General features: G+C 38.2%; 3 protein-coding genes across 3 annotated transcripts; all 3 read right to left on the reverse strand.

Moving 5' to 3' along the window:
- Positions 1–62: 62 nt before the first annotated feature.
- On the reverse strand, positions 63–7,595 carry LOC133650397 (26S proteasome non-ATPase regulatory subunit 4-like). The gene is made up of 10 exons (XM_062047593.1): positions 7,490–7,595; positions 6,922–7,062; positions 6,726–6,840; positions 6,562–6,648; positions 6,408–6,476; positions 2,021–2,236; positions 1,833–1,941; positions 1,632–1,763; positions 1,502–1,554; positions 63–463 (listed from the first exon to the last, which is right to left on the reverse strand). Exons 1-10 carry the CDS (start codon positions 7,513–7,515, stop codon positions 293–295), a joined length of 1,119 nt encoding a protein of 372 aa, XP_061903577.1. The 5' UTR covers positions 7,516–7,595; the 3' UTR covers positions 63–292.
- A 364-nt stretch (positions 7,596–7,959) lies between these two features.
- On the reverse strand, positions 7,960–17,456 carry LOC133649680 (phosphatidylinositol 4-phosphate 5-kinase type-1 alpha-like). The gene is made up of 14 exons (XM_062046327.1): positions 17,319–17,456; positions 17,105–17,161; positions 16,719–16,741; positions 16,562–16,648; positions 15,062–15,192; positions 14,857–14,974; positions 14,623–14,775; positions 11,654–11,953; positions 11,382–11,581; positions 11,234–11,317; positions 9,103–9,151; positions 8,948–9,032; positions 8,720–8,875; positions 7,960–8,585 (listed from the first exon to the last, which is right to left on the reverse strand). The coding sequence occupies exons 2-14, from the start codon at positions 17,157–17,159 to the stop codon at positions 8,539–8,541; spliced, it is 1,488 nt and encodes a 495-aa protein (XP_061902311.1). The 5' UTR covers positions 17,160–17,161; positions 17,319–17,456; the 3' UTR covers positions 7,960–8,538.
- A 297-nt stretch (positions 17,457–17,753) lies between these two features.
- On the reverse strand, positions 17,754–18,701 carry LOC133649681 (extracellular matrix protein 1-like). Its single transcript, XM_062046328.1, has 3 exons — positions 18,566–18,701; positions 18,257–18,501; positions 17,754–18,181 (listed from the first exon to the last, which is right to left on the reverse strand). Exons 1-3 carry the CDS (start codon positions 18,633–18,635, stop codon positions 17,978–17,980), a joined length of 519 nt encoding a protein of 172 aa, XP_061902312.1. The 5' UTR covers positions 18,636–18,701; the 3' UTR covers positions 17,754–17,977.
- Positions 18,702–19,924: the final 1,223 nt, after the last annotated feature.

The raw sequence follows: 19,924 nt of genomic DNA on the forward strand, positions 1-19,924 counted from the left end.
ACAGGAATAACGTCACATGTTGGTGTGGTAAGGTAAGGAAGAACATAAAAACACCAATTGACTCTGTTGTAATATTTGAACTTTATTGCAAAAAACAAAAATTGACTAACTGTTAATCTAATGTCACTATTTTTCAAATTAATTACTATAAATGTACAGACTGCAGCCAGATGTTTTTAGGAGGGATTTTGAGTATCCGAAAAAAGGATGGTAAATTACATTAATGTCAGGTTCCAATCATCATTATCATTATGACTGTTTTGGGATATAAGAGTCCACCATTTTGCTCTCCTCATTTCTTCTTCTCCTCATCCTTTTTTCCATCAGGCTTGTTGCCCGTCTGGGAGGCCAGGGAGCCCATTGCATTGCGAATGGCTTCGTTGTTTGGGTCCACGCCGGGCAGGTTTTCCAGCACGCTCTGGAGGAACTCCGGGTCTTGCATGACGTCGTAATCGTCTTCCTCCTGTGTCCAGTAATGGAAAAAATGAGTCATTCATTTAATGTAATTGTTGGTCTATCAATGCGTAAATAAGTTCCTCTACTACTCTGCTGACACCGCGACCGGACTTTGGATAATGTGAAGAAGATGGATGGATTCAATTATTCGATTATTTATTTATTGATTAAATTATTTCACAATTTATTTAATATATTCAATGTTTTAATTAACTAATGACACATTTAAGTAATTATTTAAAGATTTATTTATTTTTGCTCCATGTGACCCTTGTCAGCACTTCATGACTATCTGTCAAACTGAGTGGGCCTATCTTAACACCTGATTGGTCACCCAGCACTTCTACTTGCAATGATTGGACTTGACTTGTGTGGGCACCGCCAACTGACCTTGACGGCTGAGTTTGACAGAATAAAATTAATTAATGAGGCACTGACACTGAATTACTCTGTCAAACTCACCTATCAAAGTTAGTGGGCGGGGCCAACACAAATCTAGTCCAATCATTGCTTGGGTCTAAAGACTGGAACTTTGGAAGTCTTTTGGTGGCTGAGGAGGACCTCAGAGATATTTTAGACCCGCTGACCCGGAGCATGTAGCATTTAAAGTAGAGGAATTTCCATCCATCCATCTTCTTCACATTATCCAAAGTCCGGTTGCGGTGTCAGCAGAGTAGTAGAGGAACTTATTTACGCATTGTTAGACCAACATGTCCAACATCTCCTCCACTTCTCCGGCCGAAGGGTTCAACAGACAAGGAAGTGACGGGTAACCAGTCAGGTGTTGGACCCGTCCACTTACTTTGATGGCTGAGTTTGACAGATAAAATACATTCACGAAGCTCTGACAATGGCCAAAATTAGATATACATTTTTAAATAATAACTTAAATGTGTCATTCATTAATTAAATCATGAAACAGTTATGTATTTAATTCAAATTATAATTAATTAATGACACATTTAGGGAATTATTTAAGGATGTTTTTTTTTTTTTTTATTTTGTCCTATTTGGCCCTCCATAAAAAACATAACCCTTTGCTTACCTTGACAGATTCTGTAGCATCCATTGGCACTGTTGTGTCCATTTCATTATACTCTGTTCAAACAAGACACATTTTTAAGGTTTATAAACAGCACGGTTGGTGAAGTTTTTGTTCTTGTAGTCCAGCTCACCTCCTCCAGCAAGCGACATCTGCATGGCGTAGGCTATCTGCTCCTCCTCCGTCATGCTACTGAAGTCGGGGAGCACGGCTGCCCCCGTCTCAGGCTGAGACACCGACATCTTTATTAGAGCGTCCTCTGATTCTGCAGGACAAACAACAATAACCACCCTTGCTGTGTCCTAAATAAGTGTGCTGCTGGGTCTTTAGGTACCATCTGTACTGGCCGGGGGCATGGCGACATCAGAAGCAGAAGCTGCAGCGGCTCGGCGGGCCTCCTCTTCCTGCCTCTGTCGCTGCTCCTCCATGGAAACACGTAGCGCCTACACAGGACATGGTAGGGGAAAAGAAAAACATCATGACTCCGCTCTTTTAAGATTATAACGCCACTTTGACACTTACCAAGGCCAGTTCCGGGTCAGCACTGGGGTCCACACCAAACTCAAAGTCACTGGCACCCAGACCCATCATGGAGCCACCCTCGCCGGCCAGGATGGGGGAGGACAGCAGAGCATCCGCCAGGCTGGGTCCGGGCGGCACCGTCACCAGGTGAGAACCCGTCCCCTCTTTACCATTTAAGGTGTTTATAAAGGCAGTCAGCTTTTCTGTGTTCATCTCCTGGATAAAACATATAATGATTAATGCTCTCAAACGATCACACTTTTGAATTGTGATTAATCACATTAAAATTACTTGCTCGAATAATTTAAAGTAGCTTTAAAAAAAGACCCCAATATTAGGACACAAATGCAATTTTATTGCAGAATGTCATACAGGATAAAAATATGTTTAACTTGAATGAACATCAAACTTGCAAACTGTTTTTTTTTTTTAAAGTCCCGTCATGGCATTTGTATTTTGAAGCGAAATTTGTCTCCTCACTCATCTTTTCATTAGCATATGCATTGATGATGATGATCACTGACAAAATAACAATCCAACCCGCTCTCAGGCAACCACAAAGGATAATGTGCAGTTAAAATAAATTGTGTGATTAATCTGCGTTAATTCATGATTAATGCAATATTTTAGGTGATTAATCGCATGTGTTTTCACGTTAAATTTGACAGCCAAAATAATTACACATATTATCATGAATAAATAGGTAATCATATTGTTACAGTGCATTATTACGTAAAAGTATTTAAAGAATTTTATTAAATACAATAAACATACATTTGCCTGGTACTCTCTGGAGTTGAGTACATGATATTATTGTATCAATTATCTACATCAATATATTATACACATAATGTAGTATTTTAACAATTATTTGTGAAATATATTTTAAAGAACATATATCGCCTGGTACTCTAGTGTTATCAGATCTAATTCATTATAATAGATACATGTTATTACAATACATATAATGTAGTATATTCATTATCTTTATTTGGTAAAAGAAAATTAAAGGCCTACTGAAACCCACTACTACCGACCACGCAGTCTGATAGTTTATATATCAATAATGAAATCTTAACATTGCAACACATGCCAATACAGCCGGGTTAACTTATAAATTGCAATTTTAAATTTCCCGCCACACTTCCGGTTGAAAACGTCTCGATATGATGACGTATGCGCATGACGGAATCAGTTGATGCGGAAGTATTGGTACCCCATTGAATACAATACAAAAAAGCTCTGTTTTCATTTCAAAATTCCACAGTATTCTGGACATCTGTGTTGGTGAATCTTTTGCAATTTGTTTAATGAACAATGGAGACTGCAAAGAAGAAAGTTGTAGGTGGGATCGGTGTATTAGCGGCGGCCTACAGCAACACAACCAGGAAGACAGAGATGGATAGCAGACGCGTTAGCCGCCGAACTCACCTTAACTTCCTCCGTCTCGCCGACCGCATCTGTGATCGGGTGAAGTGCTTCGTCGCACCGTCGATCGCTGGAACACAGGTGAGCACGGGTGTTGATGAGCAAATGAGGGCTGGCTGGCGTAGGTGGATAGCTAATGTTTTTAGCATAGCTCTGTGAGGTCCGGTTGCTAAGTTAGCTTCAATGGTGTCGTTAGCAACAGCATTGTTAACCTTCGCCAGGCTGGAAAGCATTAACCGTGTATTTACATGTCCCTGGTTTAATAGTATTGTTGATCTTCTGTCTATCCTTCCAGTCAGGGATTTATTTATTTTGTTTCCATATGCAGTTAAGCACGATGCTATCACGTTAGCTCCGTAGCTAAAGTGTTTTGTTGATGTATTGTCGTGGAGATAAAAGTCACTGTGAATGTCCATTTCGCGTTCTCGACTCTCATTTTCAAGAGGATATAGTATCTGAGGTGGTTTAAAATACAAATCCGTGATCCACAATAGAAAAAGGAGAGAGTGTGTATTCCAATGAGCCAGCTTGTACCTAAGTTACGGTCAGAGCGAAAAAAGGTATGTCTTGCACTGCATTCTAGTACTTCACTCGAACGTTCCTCATCCACAAATCTTTCATCCTCGCTCAAATTAATGGGGTAATCGTCGCTTTCTCGGTCCGAATCGCTCTAGCTGCGTTGAAAACAATAGGAAAATGTGAGGAGCCTTTCAATTGACTACGTCACGCTACTTCCGGTAGGGGCAAGGCTTTTTTTTTTATCAGATACCAAAAGTTGCGATCTTTATCATCGTTGTTCTCTACTAAATCCTTTCAGCAAAAATATGGCAATATCGCGAAATGATCAAGTATGACACATAGAATGGATCTGCTATCCCCGTTTAAATTTAAAAAAATTCATTTCAGTAGGCCTTTAAATACTACAAAAATTGGCTGGTATGCTTTGTACTTCAGGAAATGGAATACATTTAATTCCATCCATCCATTTTCTACCGCTTGTCCCTTTCGGGGTCGCGGGGGGTGCTGGAGCCTCTCTCAGCTGCATTCGGGAGGAAGGCGGGGTACACACTGGACAAGTCACCACCTCATCGCAGGGCCAACACAGATAGACAGACATCATTCACACTCACATTCACTGGTTTTAAATTACAGCTGCAGAATTTTGAGAAAAAACCTAATTGCGATTTCTTTCTCAAATTGCGATTCAATTTGTGACGAGTGAAGAAAAACATGTTACTTTTAGACTGTCAATCAACATATTGTTGTCTCAAGATGCCACACATCAGAATGTGCAATAATTTACCGCATTTTTCGGATTATAAGTGGCAGTTTTTTTCATAGTTTAGCCATGGGTGCGACATATACTCTGGAGCGATTTATGTGTGAAATTATTAACACATTACCGTAAAATATTACCGCAACGGGGATATTTGTTATATTGTTTTCGTCTTAACTTTTCACTGGCGATTCCCGAGTAGCGAGGCTGTCTGGGCTTCCTGTGTGTGTAAAGCTGGTGCACTGCTCTCCACCCATGAGACAAAAATTGCGAATGACTAAAAAGAGGGCGCATTGCGTTCAGTTATTTCTACAGTTAAATAAACGGGCTCAGGTGCTGAGAGCGATGCAGATAAGACCTCTTTCTCCCTGTTTGAAGCGAGAGACAAACGCGAGGCTCTACAATTGTGATTGCCGAACATGCCCGTCACTGAAATGCCAGGGACAGGGGAGGAAAAAAATTTAATTCAGCCACTTGCTGTTTTTTAATCGCACTAATTAAAACATCAATGTCGATTAATCGTGCAGCCCTATTTAAAATAGATACATTACATTAAATATAATATTATAAATACTATGTAGCATACAGTATACAATATCAAATACTAATAAAGGTGCATTAACTTGGTACTCTGCATTTAGTAAATATAAAATGATTTCTATAATTGCTATTACAACATACCTGTTGGCCTGCAGTTACATAAAATATATATTTATAATATTTAAATTATATGAACTATATCTTATTACAATACATATTCTGTAAAAAAAATTAATAAAAATACTTTGAAATACATTTATCTGGTACTTTCTAAATTTCCAATGCAATTATCAGAAATATTTATATTACATTAACTATTGTAATATTGATTACATACATTATTAAACATTATAAAAATGCATTTGCCTGGTAGTCGATGTAGTTGAATAAATAGACACATTTGGCCAGTATACAAATGTGTTTTTACATTCTATTTGCACTACAGGATCACAATTTATTCTATTTTTCGATTCTATTCATAATCAGTTCCTTTTTAATGTATGCTATTTTATAACATACTCTATTCATATCCTATATTATCTACATCATTATGTACAGTACAGGCCAAAAGTTTGGACACACCTTCTCCTCATGCAATGCGTTTTCTTTACTTACATGACTATTTACATTGTAGATTGTCACTGAAGGCATCAAAACTATGAATGAACACATGTGGAGTTATGTACTCAACACAAAAAGATGAAATAACTGAAAACATGTTTTATATTCTATTTTTTTCAAAATAGCCACACTTTGCTCTGATTACTGCTTTGCACACTCTTGGCATTCTCTCGATGAGCTTCAAGCAGGTGACTACCTGTTTTCAGTTATTTCAACTTTTTGTGTTGAGTACATAACTCCACATGTGTTCATTCATAGTTTTGATGCCTTCAGTGACAATCTACAATGTAAATAGTCATGAAAATAATGAAAACGCATTGAATGAGGAGAAGGTGTGTCCAAACTTTTGGCCTGTACTGTACATTCTATCATTCTTGTGGTAGGTATTGGGCTAAATCTAAGACCGCAGGTACTACATTTTGTGCCATCTCATGTGACTTGTGTATTGGTATGACAAAATTCCTTGAATATATTGTCAATATATAATAATAAAATAGTATTAGCTGTGCTTCTACACCTTACCTCTTCTCCAAAGTTGATAATATCCACGTTCACTTTCTCCTTTTTTAAGCGCTTTGCCAGCTTAACAAGCTGCACAGGCAAGACGGACATAAAAAAAGAGAAATGATTAGAACATTTTGACAACCTCCACATTTTCACTAGCCCTTAGACCGACTTCTTTTTCATTATCCTCCACGGGACTCCCTACGAAGGCGATGATCCTCATCTTGTGGTTTTTACCCTGTCGGTGTTTTAAGGCCAACTACACAGACAAAGAGTGTGTTAGCGCTGGTTCACACAGCATATGAAAATTAACGTTGCCGGTTAAAACACACACACATGCGCCACTCTAATGCCTGTGCAGAAAGATATGTTGCCCCTGGGCTGGACAGCATGGAGTTTGGACAGGATGCGGCCGGTGTCTGGTGTCAGTGTGGTCAGGACCTCACAGTTACTGGGGCACAACATTGACAACACATAAATAACCCATGTTCATGTGTGTAGAAAACAATGGATGGCATAAGGAGCCACTTACTTTGCCATGGTGATGAGGCCCACGTTGTTTTCTGGGTTGCTGCGTGTTTTAGAGTGACAAACTATGTTGACGGCGTCTTGCTGAGCTTGCAATCTCGTTGGTAAAAAGTCCCCATTTCTCATGTATTCGCTGTTGTCCACGCTGGGGACAAAACATCCATTTTATACACAACTAATAATGAAAAGGTTGTGTTGCGTTCAGGGTCTTAACAATGGACATGACCTGATACTGCTAGTAGCATGGGTGTATCTTTTATAGCAATTTCCCTTTGTGACTTCACATTGACAACAATCTTGTCAGGTAGAACATCAAGTAAATCTCTAAACTGTAGAATATTCCCGAATGCGACTGCAATGTGTTAATATAAACATGTACTTTGTTGACGAGGCATCTCTCTCTCTCGATTAGCTTTAGCTAAATGACTCAGCCACTGCAGCGTCAAGTCACGGTTAACACCACGTATTAACACCAAATTTGTAAGTACGACGATTGAAACACCGGATTTAATATTTAGATGAGCCCGTATAGACGATCAATTGCGTTAAAGGGCGATAAATATCCTACTTACCAGACCATAGTACTTTCCAGCCCCATTTCGGAAACTTCTTTTTGCTGTCTGCGAGTGTTCTTACAAGCCCGCGGCCTATTGGACCACGACTGAGCAAGGTTGGCTCTGATTGGTCACCTCGAATGGTGGTCGAGCTGTACATCGAGTGTCACGAGTCTAAACAAACGATAAAAGCAATATGATGCAGAATGTTGTGGATGTAATAAATGTTTTTTTCTTGAAAAACATTAAACAATAAATAAAAGAATCATATATAAAAAGTCAGTGCAACTTTATTTACAAAATACCATAAATGCAAAACCATCATAGTGTTCAGCATACATAAACAAACAGCATGGAATACAGTAATACACTGTAATAAATATTTAGGTCCACAGTTTATATATATATATATATATATATATATATATATATATATATATATATATATATATATATATATATATATATATATATATATATATATATATAGACACAAACATCAGGCACATTGTACAGGATAAATTAGTCATAACCCCAATGATATTCTCCCAAACAACTTAATGCATGGCACCCTCCCTAAAGCCATTAACTTGAGAAGACCAAACATTGCATTGCATAGCAGTAAAACAACACAATAATTGCTCCTTAAAGTTACTCATGTAAAGTACATCTTTACATGAGTAAAGTACACCGCAATGGCCTTCTGTTATTAAAATTGTAAACACTTTCAAAAATTAAAAATACTTAACGACTATCTAAGTGGAATGTAATGTAATTTTTTTAGTGCATTGTATACATTATTTTCAATGTACAGGTAACATTGGCTTTTTCAAGGCACTTAAATTATAACTGTGATTGCGTCTTAGCACTTTTCCATGTAAATATTGGATTGGTCAATTAATTAATAAGGCACCAACAAAGGATGGAGTCACTCAAATGGCCCCGGGTAACACCAAGAATGACTTCAAGGCACAAGCTTAGGACTCTGAAGAGAATCAAAGTGCAGTAAAAAAAAAAAAAAAGGTGAAAATCACTGCTTGTGGTTTTAGCACATTTAGATGAGGAGATCAGCTCTTTGTATTCTCAGCATTGGATGTAGTTTCCTCCTTTACACCTGTCCAACAAAGCAATAAAAGCACATTTACTTGGCTGACCTAAATATTCCAGAAGCTAACAATGACTCTTTATTATGTAAAAGCACTGTACGTGCTGGAACGTTCCAGAAGGACTGAATGTAAACAATCTAACCGTTGTCTTGGTCCTCGCCCTCTTTGCCTTTTTCGTCTTGGGCCTTGACGGGCTGCTGGTTCTGGTTCTTGCTGCTGCTCGCTTCTGCCGAAGGAGCTCCTGCGCTGTCCGACTTCCTGAGAGTGCTGTGTCGCCTCTTAGAAGGGGACGTCTTCACTAGAAATACAAGATGAAAACGTGTTAGGCAGCCCAGAAAGCGTGGCGAGGTTTGTTAAATCTAATCCTTACATTGGACTTTCTTGAAGACGGTGTTGCACATAAACTTTTGAAATCGTTCCGCATAGAAACCTGGTCTGTGCACTGACACCGTGTCCTGAACGAGTGATAATAATAAATTATTGTATTTATTAGATTCAAGGCAAACACTTATAGATGCACCATACCCCATCTTGAACCAGAGATTTCCACGTGTGCTCCAGCATCTTGATGAATCTGAGGAACAAAAACATAGACCTATTATTGTAGAACACGTCTTATAGATGGACCTTTTGGCGTTCAAATGTTGGAAAAAATATGAATCAAAATTCTGTAGTCGTGCCACAAATGGATTTTGTTGCTACCTGTTCACCCTCGCTCATAAACACATTAAAGGGGCTGTCTGTGAAGCCAGCTAGTCGTTACAACTCCATACAGTAGATGACATCGCAACTCTGCTCCTTAACACGCCTCATATGCACCTGGTCTGCCAGAGAATAAAAGACTTAGCAGGAGGGATAACTGTTGCCAGCTTAGCAACTTTGTTGCTATATTTAGCAGGTAATCAGACCCATCTAGATACACTAGTGACTTTTTCCGGTGTTATTGGACACTTTTGGAGACCTTTAACAAGAGATGGGTATCATTTACATAACCTTTTTATTTTTATGGAAGTTTGTGACATTCAAATTTACCAGACTAGTAATCTAAATACTTTAATTATACAACTTAAAAAGAAAAATAATAATTATATACTGCAACAATACGAAACATATAAAATGTGCAAAAAAAGGGACTTTTGTGACGTAATAGTAATGCTCGTAATTACCGGGGTTTGTGAATGCACCCTCGCTTGCTGTAACTGTCATTGACGCATAATGAGGAAGTGCTGCGTTGTTGTGGCTATTGGCCAGGCTAGCGCCATGGAGCTAGTGGTGTTATGAGGAGTTGCTGTTGGCGTGTTAAAGTTGTTTTAAAATGAGAAAAACTTGTATTTGACTTTGGAGGTTCATAATAAGGCTGGACCATAAGGCCATAATCGATTTCGATTATCGAGATAATCGATTCTCACGATTCTGAAAGTATAATAATTTGGAAAAAAAAGATTAATGGGCCGCGCAATGTGCATGCAAATTTCGAAGCTGAAACAGATGAGGAGAAAAAAGAGCATGTGTAAGAGAGGTTTGAAATTTCACCATGGTTACTTTCTTTTATTTGACACAGCGCTAGCATGCCTAATCAATAATTACTAAACTCAACAAAAAAGAAAATCCCAAGAGTTCCACGTTCATGTAACCGCGGACGGAGTCACATAATTGGCCAATAAAACAGAATACACTGAATAATATCAGGCATATTGACATAAGTGTAAGTGAAATGTTGTCATTGTGAGGAGAAGAAACATTTGTTTGGGAAAATAATGTATCCGTTAGCGTTCATTTATCCCCGACAGGCTCAACCGCCCTGTCTTAAATTAAACAATGTCGAGACGGCCCCTTGAAACAGCAATTAAACTAAGAAGCTAAAGCTAGCAAGAACAATTCATACACACACAACACATCTCATTTGCTTGTGTTGTTGTGAACAACATCATCGATGTAACATCAATGGACAAACTGATAGCAACTTGAAAGGCGCTGTCTATTTTTCTTTTTTTTTTGACAGCCTCAAGTGAGTTGCTTTTTTACTCGTTACTCTGAGAACAACAGCACAGCACACTTCCCCCCTTCACAATAATAGCGCGTTGCGCCACATCCGCTCTGACTGCGCTAACAAAATAAAGGTTTCAAAAAAGTACAGAGCACAAGCATAATGCACTTAAAGCACTTAATACATTTACACAATTATTATGCTTTGACTTAAAATCTGGTAAAAATTGTCCAAAGATGTATTGCACCAATATATGTGAGAATGTTTGCATTTAATTAACAAACATTTTATTAAATTAAATTTTAAACAAAAAGCACACATTCAATGGTAGTAAAATAAGTGATAAAGGTAAAAGGTAAAAAAACTGAATTAAAAAAAAAACAGAATTTTATTGTTTTTAATATTGCTATTGTTTTTTAAATTGATTGTTATTGCTGTAATTAATAGTTTACTTGTTGTGGTTTATTATCCAGGTTTTTTAAAACTATATTTAAAGTTGAGTTTTGGTGGTACAATAAATACTCATGTTTTCAAATGATGAATGATTGTGTAATTAATCATGATTACAATATCAATCAAAATAATTGTGATTATTATTTTTGACATAATAAATCAGCCGTAGATAATGACGACTAATCAAACATAGGAGAAAGTGAAAGTGGTACTCGCCTGTAAGACTGCAGAATGTCAATAATGCCAATGTAGACCAGCAGTCTTTCGCCTTTGCAGTTCCGTGCTGGGATCCCTCCCGTGCTAATTTTAATAATAAGTGTTTTAGTCTTATGTATATTCTTTTTGACATTGAAGACATCCTCACGTGTCGTCACTGTCTGTCGAACCCGCACTTCTTCCTTCCGCCTGAATGGCCTCCATGGGCGTGTTGTACAGGACCTTCTGCTTGTGCGGCTTCTTTGCAGTTGCCGACTCCCCTTGCGTCGGCGGCTCTCGGTTGGCCCGATCGATGACGTGAATGCCGACCAGGAGGCTGTAGTCCATGATCTTAAAGCTCTGCAGGACCTAACAAAGACATGACAAGATAATTGAGCACACCAGGAATATGCCAGTGTTTGATGTTTGTTGGTTTCTCACGAGGCAGTCCCTCTGGACAGTTTTGCAGAAAGCGTTGTACATGTCGGCGTCCAGCATCATGCCTTCAGACATGTCCTGCAAGAAGTCCAGGTCCTTGTAGGTAGGCAAGGCTTTGGCTCGCTCCTTGGAGGAGGCGCGGCGGTTATAGGTGGAGCCCTTTAGGTCGAACTTGAGGTGCAGCTGGACGGAGGAGGGCAACAGGTTGTTCATGACCGCGATGCGGATGTTTGAACCGCGTGCCTGGATGCAGTAGAGCCCATAGAACTTGGGCAGTAACGTGCGCCTGTTCTGGTTTAAATTCTGAAGAAGAAAACAATGGAGGACAAGCAGAAATGAATGGTGTTAGGACGACCACAGTGTAGCAGACATGGAGTATTAAAGTTGCTCGACCTAATGGGAAATTACACTTTCATTGACTTTTTGACAAACTACATTAGTACCTTAAATTACAAGCTTAATTGGTTCTGTGACAGAGCTTTTAACTCAAAACACTTGTTTCTAAAATCAATGTCTCATATCGAAATTAATTTATTGGTGCTTGGCCCCCCCAAAACAGCAACATTATAACAATTGTAAAATATGAACAAACTTAAAGATAAGAAATATTGTACAATATAATACAATGTAGTACAAACATTGTACTACGAGTATGCGATTGGCGATTGTAATGTTATGAAGTAATGTAATAATGCACAGCTTTGGAGAGCAGACTTCTGCTTCTTCTACTTCTCAGTCAAACACACCATCAGCATTTTTTTTCATATTTTCATTGATAAATGTCCGCTGTTTAGATATTATTTTAACATTCTATGCTGACATTACACTCACTCTGCTTCAGTATTGTGCAGACTAGCATTGATAAGATCGAATCTACATGCTCTGTCATATTTTTTGAGGATATCTTTCTTTAATTCAATGAATATCATCCACTTCTTCTTCTCAGCACTGTCCTTCACACTCACGGTCATCCTTCCCATGCTTGGAAAAACAAAGTTATGTCGATCTCTAGCTACAAGCTAATGCTAGCGGGTAAGACCAGATACTTTGGGCGGATCTTCCAGGGTTCACTTGCTAAGCAAACCAACGGCGGGGATGCTTGTAACTAAAAATTTTCTTGCAACTTAAAGCATAATAATTAGCTGAGGGACAACTCTTATCTCAAAGCACTGTTGAGGGAGGTACCACTGTATGTCACAAAGTTGTCAAAAGATCAATTTTTTGGCCCAATACTTAGATATAATGTGCATATGAACACAACAAATGTCAGACTACAAATGTGTGGCACGCTGAGGTTTTTTTAAGGGCATGTGACATTGTCCAAAAAATAATAATTAAACATGGACCACTTAGTAACATTACAAAAGAGAATTTTTAAAAAGAACACAAGTTGTGTTAATAATAGGGCTGTCAAACGATTTAAATATTTAACGCGATTAATCGAATTGTGTTTATAGTTACCTCAAAATTAATTGCGATTATCGCAGAAAGATATAATTAGTGTACATTAGACAGATCATTTTTAAGTTTTTAATACCATGACTGGACAATTAATTTGACTTAATGAAATATTCTTCAACAATATGCTGTGTGAAACAGCTCAACACAAAAAGGATATAAACATGCTTTTAAAGGAAAAAAAAACATGCAGTGTGTTGCTGCCTTGCCAGAGTTTGTATTTTGTAGGATTACAGAATTTGTATTCCTGCTTTAGGAGCACTTGCATGTTTAGATAGCAGTTTCACGCAATAATAACACAAAATGTGGATTGTTACAATCATTCTTTGATTGTCAAAGATGTTGGGTGATATTTTTTCTAGCTGAATAAATGTTTCTGATATTCTGTACTTTACATGTTGTACAAGTTAATGGCATTCATATCTCTGCATGACAATGTTTCAACCTTCTCTAACTACTTATTAATAAAATGTAAAATTAAGCCTGTTAAACATTCTGTAATTGCAGACTTACAATCAGAACAGGTTATTAAAAAAATAGATACCATAACGATGGTAATATTATGTAGTAAACTGCAATTACCCGATTACCCGGCTGCAGAGGGCAATGGCAGGCATGCATGCAAAATATTAAACCTAGTCTCAGTGGTAGCGGAAAAAAAGACGAGATTTGTTTAAAAACTGTCTTCCTCCTTTATATCACGGCTGCCATTACAATACACTTAATTTAAATCTGCCAGAAAACATTTATTTAGGTAGAAATGTCACAGAATAACAGAAAAGCATGATCGTATTGTAAGACGATTTGTTGGTTGGACCGGATGTGAAGTGTAGCTCTACCAACCGGACGTAGGAGATTGGTATGAGAAAAGACTTGACATGTTTTGACAAAAATCTCTCATAAAAGTGACTTTAGACTTCCTCTCTACCATCTTTGTTTCTGCTGAGCTTGTATTCCATCTTACTAAAGCAGTTCTAGTAACAATCTACATTTTATGTTAGTAATGCACCCAACTATAATCCAAACATGGACGTGAAGCTCCTCCTCTCTACAAGCAGCAAAGCGCGCCAGCAGCGTTTGCCCCAATGATGTGGTCTCACTGCGATTGAAGGTAAAATTGTCTAGTCTTGTCCGGAGAACGACTTGCCATGGCTTTGTATTTGAGATTTCCATAAGGTCCCCCTTTCTTTGTGCATTTCTGTTGGCTATTTTCGAGCTTGTGGCTCAACAGTAACTGGACGCCATTACACTTTTCCACAATCTACAAAAAGGGCCAAGGGTCAAAACCGTTAATCGCGCGTTTAAAAAATGATTGCCGTTAAATTAACTTATAGTTAACTCGTTATCGCGTGAACTTTGACAGTCCTAATTAATAATAATCTAAAGTGGATATAATGAATAATGTTACGTGCACAAAATAATAGGTTGTAACTCTAATGCACAGTGGCACCAAAATCAAATGTAGAAACTAGCTGTGGAATCCAATATGTCTCCCATGTGCAAGCTCGTCTTACCATGAAGTATCCTGGCAATAGCTTTTGCAGAAATTCAGCCTCTTTGCGCTGCACCGTCTTAACGATAAACTGGTCGTCATTGGAGAGGTAGAAGAGCGATCCGCTGGCTCCCGAGTTGGACAGTTCGATGAGGTCCTCACTGCACAGAGAACACTATCGCCGGCACGCAGCAGTTAAGAACACACTTCTCTGTTTTGTTGTCATAACACAGTAAAAGAAACAACAACAAAATACCATATAGTCATCAGGCTGGATGCAAAACATTTCCCTAAAGTAGCGGAATGCCATCGGGGCATAGGTCTTGAAGGTGAAGTCTCCATAATGGTGTGCTGGTGTGTGGCTGCTGCCTTCACTGGCAACCAGGACAAGACAACATTAGGTCATTACTGTACGAATTACTTATATTATAACATGTAAATGTGTATTTCAGGCAACCTACCCAGGGAAGTAGATGGTCTCCACCTCTTCAAAGTCCTGCAACAGCACGTCTCGCTCTGGTTTCTGAGCTAAGCTGCACACCGTATGAGTGATGCCCAACTGGATTGAGCCTTGCAGGGCCCAGGAGGGCGTCTTTAGGATTAAAAAAAAATGTTTCAAGAAGACAGTTTACAATGGCAGGTAAACACATTCACCACACACAAGAATGATTGACTTAGCGTTTATTACCCTATTTTCTCCAATAGGGAGTGGTAGGGCTTTACTTAACTGCAGAGGGTAGGTGTACAAATCCATTTACATTTATATTTCTCACAAACAAATCATACAATATAATTTACAGTTATACTATATTGTAACATTCCGTAATATTGTTAACTAATTATATGTATTACTGTATTTTATTATTAAATATTCAGTGGACAATTTTTATTTCCCTCCCCCCTCATAATCATTAGAGGTTTTTTTAATCCGTTTTCCAGCTCCATAAACATCAACATTACAGGTGCCATACATATGTGCACAGGCCACAAAACTATAGAGAAATCATGAAAAAAATAATAAATAGTACAGTATAAATTACAATAATAAATTATTGTATTGGAATAATTATTGTATAATTTTATATTTTATTTTGTTAATGTCGATTGTCACTTTTTAGTTTGATTTTAACACCTCATTTTTTTCCTAACAAATTACAAGCTGCTTTTTTGGTTTTCCTGCTTCATTAACATCAGCTTTACAAGTGCCTCACAAATGAGCAGAGGCCACAAAAATAAGGGGAAATCATAAATAATCCATCCATCCATTTTTTACCGCTTGTCTCTTTTGGGATTATGTTTTGAAAAATAATATAAATAAATAATACATTCTTAATTACAATAACATGATATTGCAATAAAACGACTGTTGTATAATGTAATAATATTTTATTAATATTTAATGTCCTTTTTTTGGTCATATTTTTAACACACATTTTTTTCCTGGCAAATTATAAAATGCTTTTTCTCATTTTTCCAGCTCCATAGACATCAGCTTTACATGTGCCGCACAGATGGGCAGAGGCAACAAAAAAGTGGAAAATCATGAGAAAAATGAATCATTAAAACACGTATAATTTAAATAATAATAGGTTGTATATGGCAAAATATGATTTTGCAATAGATAATTATTGTATAATTAATTTGAACAACATTTGTCATTTTTACACACCTGTTTTTTCTCAGTTTTCTAGCTCCATATACATTAGGTTTTCAGGTGCAACACAGATATTTAAAAATATATATATTTAAAGGATAAAAACAATTACAGAATTTTCCATTTCCAAACCCTTTTGCTTGTTTTCTTAATATATAATAAGGTGAAAAGCATGTTGTGAGCAGTGGTATGAATTGCACCATAAAAAGTGTATGTATTGTTTTTGAAAATAGAATGTGTTTTCATGTCTTGAATGAACTAAATATAAAATAAAATACTCATCAGTCAACATAGTCTAACATCTCACCTTTTTGTAAACAGTCTCTCCAGTCTGATCCACTCCACGGTGACCAATGGTTTTCCTCACAACCGGCGCAAGACTACCTCCTGCAGTCTATCAGTAAGGACAGCACAGTTGACATATTTACACATACCTTCAAATGTGTCAGAACAATACGTGTTACCTCCTTCCCGCTCTCGGTTAAATCTGTAGGAAAATGGGGAAACAGTGTGGAATTATTTATAGAGAAGTAGAAAAAAATGGGAGTCACATGCCTCATATGGAAAGAAAACATTGTGTTGGGCTGTGGCTCAAACATGCAGACACACCTTGTTGGCTTCCTATAACCCACACAAGAAAGCACAGTCTCGATTTGCTAGTCTAGAACCACGAGAACTTTAGGAATGTTATTATTCCATACGGGAGTTCTTATTGGTGAATTGCACGTTTGTGTTGTTATTTCGGTGTACAACAGGTCAACAACTATAAACAATGTAATTAGCTGTTTGTTTCATCCACAAAAAAACTGATTATATCTTCCTTGCAGTGGTCATGTAATGCAAGACTTACTTCCATGGTGGCTCTGCAGCCCCTGGGGTTCCTCTGCAGCTGCAGCTGTGGCCATCCCTATCAAAAAATGTGTGTGTGTTTTAAAAAGAACACTCCTATTCTGTGGTGGAGATGTAGGGAAACTTATAGAAACATCGCAAGCAGACTACATGACACAAGTTGCGTCAGTTTGTCAAAACCACTGTTAATTGTCGGCCGAACGTTATAAACTTACCGGACGTACGAAACTAACTAAAGACAGAAGAGATATCCAGTAAACGTTGAAATTATTAGTAGATGAAAAATGCTTAATTTTGTAATAAAGCGTCTTCTGTCACCGTGTTCGTAAACAAGGAAGCAATGCGGAAGTAGCTGACGTTCGCCAACAACTCCAAACAGGAATACAACGTCCGGTTTGTCATTTTTTCAGAATTAAACGCAACAAGTGAAGGGGGCTAGAAAATCAAATGAAATTACCTGACATTATAAGACAACATTCATGTTAAGTACTATTGTCATCAAATAGTCGGATGCATGTTTGGTTTGATGCGTTTCTGCCATTCAAAGAATGCTGCCGTTCTTTTGTTTTGAAGGAAAAATGGTTAACCAGTGGACTCTATTTTATTTTATTTATTTCACAAACTTAAAAAAATACCAATACAAAGTTGAATTGCTTTTTGAACAGTTTATTGTGCTTTTTAGGGACATGTTTCATTCAAGTTAACACAACTTTTTTTTTGTGTCCCACCCCAAACTTTTAACACAAACAGTGACCTCCTATGGACATATCTATGGATACATCAACAAAATATGTATGCAAACAGCAACAGTTCAAGGGCATCATGTCATACACATTTCATTGACTTATGTCTAAAAGCATTTATTTGTTGCTTTTTAGCAAGAATTTTCACCAAACGTGAACCCAGGCTCCTCAGGTATTGTGGGTGCGGTGTAGTCTGGTGTTGCGCTGTAGTCTGGGTTAGGCACCTCACTGTCAAAACAAGCCCAACGTTCATCTCCTTGCTTCTTGCAGCACTCGTAGGTGGCAGTCATAATGCTGAACTCTTCGATACAGAACTTGGACAGGGCCTGTTTCCACTGATGATGATGAATATACATTGAAGTTATCTGAAGATTAATCTTTTTGTGTTTCATTTCTGTCATTAGACTCACAGCTTGTCGGGTACAGCAGAGGATGGTTGCGTTGGGATCCTCTCCCCCTTCAAGGCAGCACGAAGTGAACCACTGCTCCAGGCGGTTGATAGCCTTCCCGCGGCGCCGGAGGTTGCTGTTCCCGGACCTCGGGAAGATGCTGTCTGGATACCTGGGACGGCCTTGACCTTGATGGCAAATGGCAGCCAGGTTCTCGGACGTAGGCTGCGCCGGCGGGAAAGGTACGACCAGTTTTTTAGAAGCTTCTGTGTTGAAACAACAAGAGGAATTAATCATCATGCCATAGACCCAATAAGAACATGGTATTACCTGCAAGGCTTCCATTGTAAAGAATCAGCATCAGAATCCCGAATCCTTGAAGGGCTCCTGCCAACGCCATAGCTCGACTGCTTGGACCTGAAATGCAACACGTGCACGAGCGGTCGGCTTATATTAGTGATGGGTGGGGCGGCGGGTGTGGGTGTGAAATGCTCCGAATTGAGGCAGCGGGTGGGTCATCGTGACACAACAAGATATCTGCTGAGCATGCAAAAGCAGAAATCAAACACTATCAAACTTTTTTGACCGCAAATCGTACTTAGATTAAATTAAGTGTTATTGATCTGATGGACCTCATGCTATTAGCGGCGTTCATAATGAAAAAGATGTTGACAAAGCTAAGTTAAATGGAAAAAGCGGGACATTATTGCAATTTTACTGGGGGGAAAAATTGTGCTGTTTTTTTGTAATTTAAAAAAAATTGATTTCATTATTATACATGCCCCTCACTCTTTATGACTCTGGAACTCAGATCAGATCTATTTGTTGCTATTCATGCAGCAGCAAAACAAATATATAGATTTCCTCTGGTTTGTGCAAGCACATTCTTTCTGCCCTAGTGGCCAAAGAAAGGTATAATCTGACATATGGCATTCACACCACTTTTTTTCTGTTTATTTACTGTTAATGAACAAAAAAAATAAGTACAAAAATTTTACTTTCACAAGATGGCAGTAGCAGCATTTGAAACATCAAGAGCGGCTTTATGTACGTCTGCATGCGCTATAAAATGTTGCTGTTGTGACACTTGCACTGTTAAGCTACTGAGCTATTGTGTGGAACAATTTCCCTTGTGGATCATTAAAGTTTGTCTAAGTCTAAATTAACTAATAAACACATTAGCGGGAATAATGCGGACTGTGCAGTTGCGCCTTACATCTATTACAACATTGGTTCTGTGGCTGCTGTGTTGTGCAATGTACTTGTTCATGAATAAGAGAGCATTTACGACTTACACAGTTATGTTAATAAGCATGCCCTCTGGTAGCGGACACTGTCCTTGTTGTTTTGAGAAGTGAGTCACAAAAATGTGCTTTGTGGCAAAAAACACGACCCACCCTCGCCAATGTTTATCAAAGCTATTCTTCCTCAAAGCAAAACTTTACAGTACATATTCAGGAACTAACTCTCCCTTGTCTCCCCCCCTGCCAAAAAGTGGCTGATGAAGCCTTTTTGCTATCATAAAGCGCCAAGTGTGCATCTAATTGGGATGACTAGGGTTGATCAACAAGTCTTGTTTTGTCCGCAATACAGGTGGGAAACTAGCAAGTCAACCGTACTTTTCTCTTTTTGCCAAAGCACTTTTATTTTTTGAAAAAAAAAACCACTTGCTCGTGCTAAAATTATGTA

This window comes from Entelurus aequoreus, linkage group LG05, assembly GCF_033978785.1.
Source record: "Entelurus aequoreus isolate RoL-2023_Sb linkage group LG05, RoL_Eaeq_v1.1, whole genome shotgun sequence".
NCBI lineage: Eukaryota > Metazoa > Chordata > Actinopteri > Syngnathiformes > Syngnathidae > Entelurus > Entelurus aequoreus.